The sequence below is a fragment of the Bidens hawaiensis genome, unplaced genomic scaffold (assembly GCF_021521415.1).
Source record: "Bidens hawaiensis isolate Kalapana, Puna unplaced genomic scaffold, B.hawaiensis_p1.1 tig00000780_1, whole genome shotgun sequence".
Classification (NCBI taxonomy): domain Eukaryota; kingdom Viridiplantae; phylum Streptophyta; class Magnoliopsida; order Asterales; family Asteraceae; genus Bidens; species Bidens hawaiensis.
Genome location: NW_027491045.1, coordinates 2,813,966 through 2,818,022, shown reverse-complemented (window position 1 = coordinate 2,818,022; position 4,057 = coordinate 2,813,966). Strand labels below are relative to the sequence as shown.

At 34.7% G+C, this 4,057-nt stretch overlaps 1 protein-coding gene across 1 annotated transcript; it reads right to left on the bottom strand.

Annotated features, from left to right (window-relative positions):
- Positions 1-1,865: 1,865 nt before the first annotated feature.
- Positions 1,866-4,057, bottom strand: LOC143536938 (gibberellin 3-beta-dioxygenase 1-like). The gene is made up of 2 exons (XM_077030819.1): positions 3,589-4,057; positions 1,866-3,048 (listed from the first exon to the last, which is right to left on the bottom strand). The coding sequence occupies exons 1-2, from the start codon at positions 4,020-4,022 to the stop codon at positions 2,430-2,432; spliced, it is 1,053 nt and encodes a 350-aa protein (XP_076886934.1). The 5' UTR covers positions 4,023-4,057; the 3' UTR covers positions 1,866-2,429.

The window sequence follows — 4,057 nt, the reverse complement described above, 5'->3', positions numbered from 1 at the left end:
ATTTATGGTTTCTCACACTTCTTATTTTTATTACCCTAATTAAAACTCAAAAACCAAATTCTATGTTATTTGTTTGTTTTGAGCCCAAAACCGACTCATTACAACCCTACAACTGGTACTAGTAGACATCTTGCTGAGTCGTCGATTAACTTTTTCGTTTGAAAAGATGACTTGTGGCCTTGTGGGTGTGGACGGTTAATAAAAAGTGCGATCTTTCAAATTTTTTTAATAAAAATAGGTGGGTTAAATGATATTTGGACTTAATAATTTAAATTTGTTATTGGGATTTTCTAACATGTGTCCTACGGGCACATGTAAGAAACATTAACTATGAAAATATTCTTGTTAAAACTATAATTTTATATTAATTATATTTATCTCTTGATAACCTACCATATTTAGCATTATATTTTCATCTTCTAAATCTTACCTTTATTGATGACTATTAAATAAATTTTTTTGATTTCCCTTTAAAATTACTATTTCATCTCCCACCATTTTTATATTCATCTATATGTAAAGAATATTCAAATATGAAAGTGACTTTTGAAATTCTTAAACGTCTCCAAGTGTTGAACCAACTAATTGCATAAGTTATAGGATCATTGTTTTATGTAAAGGATTATGTAATATCCAAAGTTCCTTCTTGGTGTAATTGAGAGACGTTATTGAACTGAGCCTCTTCTCGTTTCCATCGTGATAGCCAATAACTAAAAGGAATTTCAAAGCAACACCTATGGAAAAGACACTCAAAACATGACGACAAAGTATCCCGACAAATTCAAAGTTTTTGTAAGTGCATTCAACCATCTTCCCATCCCAAACCACCTTACGCCATCGAGCCGCTTTGTAATACTTGACAACAAAGCTTGTGTCATTTTCTTTGCAAGCCAAATATTGAATCGCTAGAGCAAGCTGATCTTGAGTTGGTTCAACACTTGGAGACGTTATAAGAATTTCAAAAGTCACTTTCATATTTGAATATTCTTTACATGTAGATGAATATAAAAATGGTGGGAGATGAAATAGTAATTTTAAAAGGAAATAGAAAAATTTTATTTAATAGTTATCAATGAAAGTAAGATTTGAAAGATGAAAATATAATGCTAAATATGGTAGGTTATCAAGAGATAAGTATAATTAATATAAGATTATAGTTTTAACAAGAATATTTTCATAGTTAATGTTTCTTACATGTGCCCTTAGAGTACATGTTAGAAAATCCCTTTGTTATTATTCAGATTTAATTGTTAAAGAGTGTCGTTTAAAATGAAGTTTAATTGTATAAATTAATTAGTTTAGTTGTTTCATGTATTTTAGTTGGCTTATAAAAAGTAATTATATTTGTATAATTTTAAAAATCTAAATAATTTTTTTAATTTCAGTCAAACATACTAAAAAAATAATAAAAAAAATATTTTAGGATGCGGCTGCACCCCATGCTATGTACCTAGACACGCCATTGGCTACAAATAGCCTTTCTCGAAAATTATAAGAGGGTACAAATACCCCTCTCCGATCGAATGCAAATCATCACAATCACATTCACATTACCAATAAAATCGTTTCCTTTATTATTGTGTTTATAAATTTCATTTCAGTTGTATTTATATCGATAACCAATTTTTATCAACAACCCACTGAGAAGAAAGCCGACATGATACAATACTATCAACAAAACCGATTAGAACTGAATCTACAACAACCGTACCCAGTAAATCTCAAAAATAGCAAAAGCTATTGGTAGAGTCTGGAGAGGAAGATATCTAAGCAAACACTTTACTTCTATCAATGAGGATATTTCTAGAGAGACCATCGACTCCAAAAAGATTAGAACCGGATTTAACTTCTCGTAACATTGTGTGGATTTTTGTACCAAACAAAACTATAAAAACTAACACTTTCCCTTCAGGAGGGATGATGATATATAATTATATACATTGGTGTTATTGGCTAAGAGTAAGGACCATATGCATGTGGCAAAAATACTCATTTATGTGGCTAATATATATGAAATGGACAAATGCAGACAGACAAACCATGACCTCACATTCTTTAACTTTCAATTTGCTTCTATACTTCAACTCTATTCCATTTTGGAGGTTTTGCCTCATCAGTTTTTGGGAGTTTTCAAATTGGCATTTATGATAATGTTAATAACTTGAAGCATCTTTTCCTCCTGTATTAGACTCAATGATTTAGCCAATTCGATCTTTCTTTGGAGGAGGATCTTACTTCTTATTCGGGGCACAAATGTGTCGGCCATGTGTCGTTTACTCGATTCTTTAATGCATCCTTTCAATATTTATAATCTTACATCAAGACAAAGATCCAAAAACACTTGTTTGTTTCTTTGTGAACTCTCTTTTCATACAAACATTATCCTCATTATTATTGACAAAAAATGTTCCATACACTTATACAAGTATTCAACCAACTTGTACACCGCTATGATCGTTTGCATCGGTGAATCCATTGATAGGTGCACATAAACGGACCATAGACAACGCCTTGTTGAAGTGTTTAGCCTTTGCACCAAGGTACTCGCTCCATGTAACCGGACGGTAAAGAGGAGGGTGAACTTTGTCTGTTAGTTTTGGAAGAGGTGAGATTTGAATATTGGAAGGTGGTCCATAAAGATAAGCCACTGACAAGCGGTGTTGGGTTCGGTTAACCATGGCTCGGTGAAGGACACTTATGTACAAACCATTGGATAGTATGTGAAAGAGGTCACCTACATTGACAACAAGTGCATGGTGTATAGGTGGGACCGTGACCCAACCGGTTCCTTCTTTATGTGCTTGGAGTCCACTTGTGTTGTTTTGGTGAAGGATGGTTAAAAGGGTTGAGTCGGTGTGAGCCGCTAGACCCATGGCTCGGTCTGGATCCGGACATGATGGGTATGAGTTTAGTTGCAAAGCTGGTGATGTTCCTTGTATGCTAGTCCATTTTACATCATCCATTGTCACACCTAAGGATCCCAACATTAATAACACGAGTCTCTGTGCTAACTTATTCATCTCCTTTTTATACTCTTCAGTCACATCACTACAATAGATCAATCACCAAAAATCAATATCATATGTGACAAAACTGGATCAAGTGACGGAACTATAACATTTTAATCTAACGTTTTCTTCTTAGTTTTTTATGCATTACAATGTTTTTTTTTTACTTTTTATTTTTCAATAAAAAAACAAAAGATCATAAATTTTATGTATGAAAATCCAACAAATTCTAGTGACTAAGGCTAAACGTAGTGGGCGAACATTTGGGGCAATTTCCGGCGAGTTAGGGCGCAAACACCGCCCCCCCATTTGTGGGGCGATAAGGGGGGGGGGACTAATTCTCGCCTGCTTGTGTTTGTATATATATATATATTAATATTATATATGTTTGTGAGTGTGATATATATATAGGGCTACAACACCATTATACCCAAAAAACAAAAACCTACCCTTTGCTGACTGGACGCCACATGGCGCAAATCGTCCCATTTTGTAGCCCATCCACTACAAATAGCCTAAAGGGTTATGGTCATGCATGCAAATTTTAGTGGTATGCATCAAGATATATATTAACACTTACCAAAATTTACTATAATAATTCGGCCAGAGTTTACTCGCATGTTCATATGGAGATCCGATAATGGTGAACCCTTCGGACCACATAAGTTTTGGGAAAAACGACGCAATCCTTGCAACTCCATAGCCCGAAACACCATTTGGAGCTCGAGCCGCTTGTAACTTTTGTTGAATAGGAAGTGCAAATAATTTTCTACCAGCATCTTCCATTTCATCAATAACATTTGTAGGGACACCATGGTTGGTCACTTGGAACACACCCCAAGTTTTGCATGCATGGCCAATAAGGTTCATGGCGTTCGGATCATTGAGGTTAACCACAGGCACCGGATCAGGACTTGATGAGTTGTAAGAAGGCGAATCGTCTAGTGACAACCATGCATGTGATTCAGGCAATTTGTCCATGGAGTACAAGTCTAAATAGTTTTGGTTGGTCATGGGGTATGGTATGAAAGCAATATTGTTAAGAGACT

What these genes read in the sequence shown, in the direction of transcription:
- LOC143536938 (XM_077030819.1), bottom strand. Translation starts at nt 4,022, where the DNA reads ATGACCAACCAAAACTATTTAGACTTGTACTCCATGGACAAATTGCCT. An exon ending in AATTATTATAGTAAATTTTG is followed by an intron (nt 3,049 to 3,588) that starts GTAAGTGTTAAT and finishes GATCTATTGTAG; the next exon opens with TGATGTGACTGAAGAGTATA.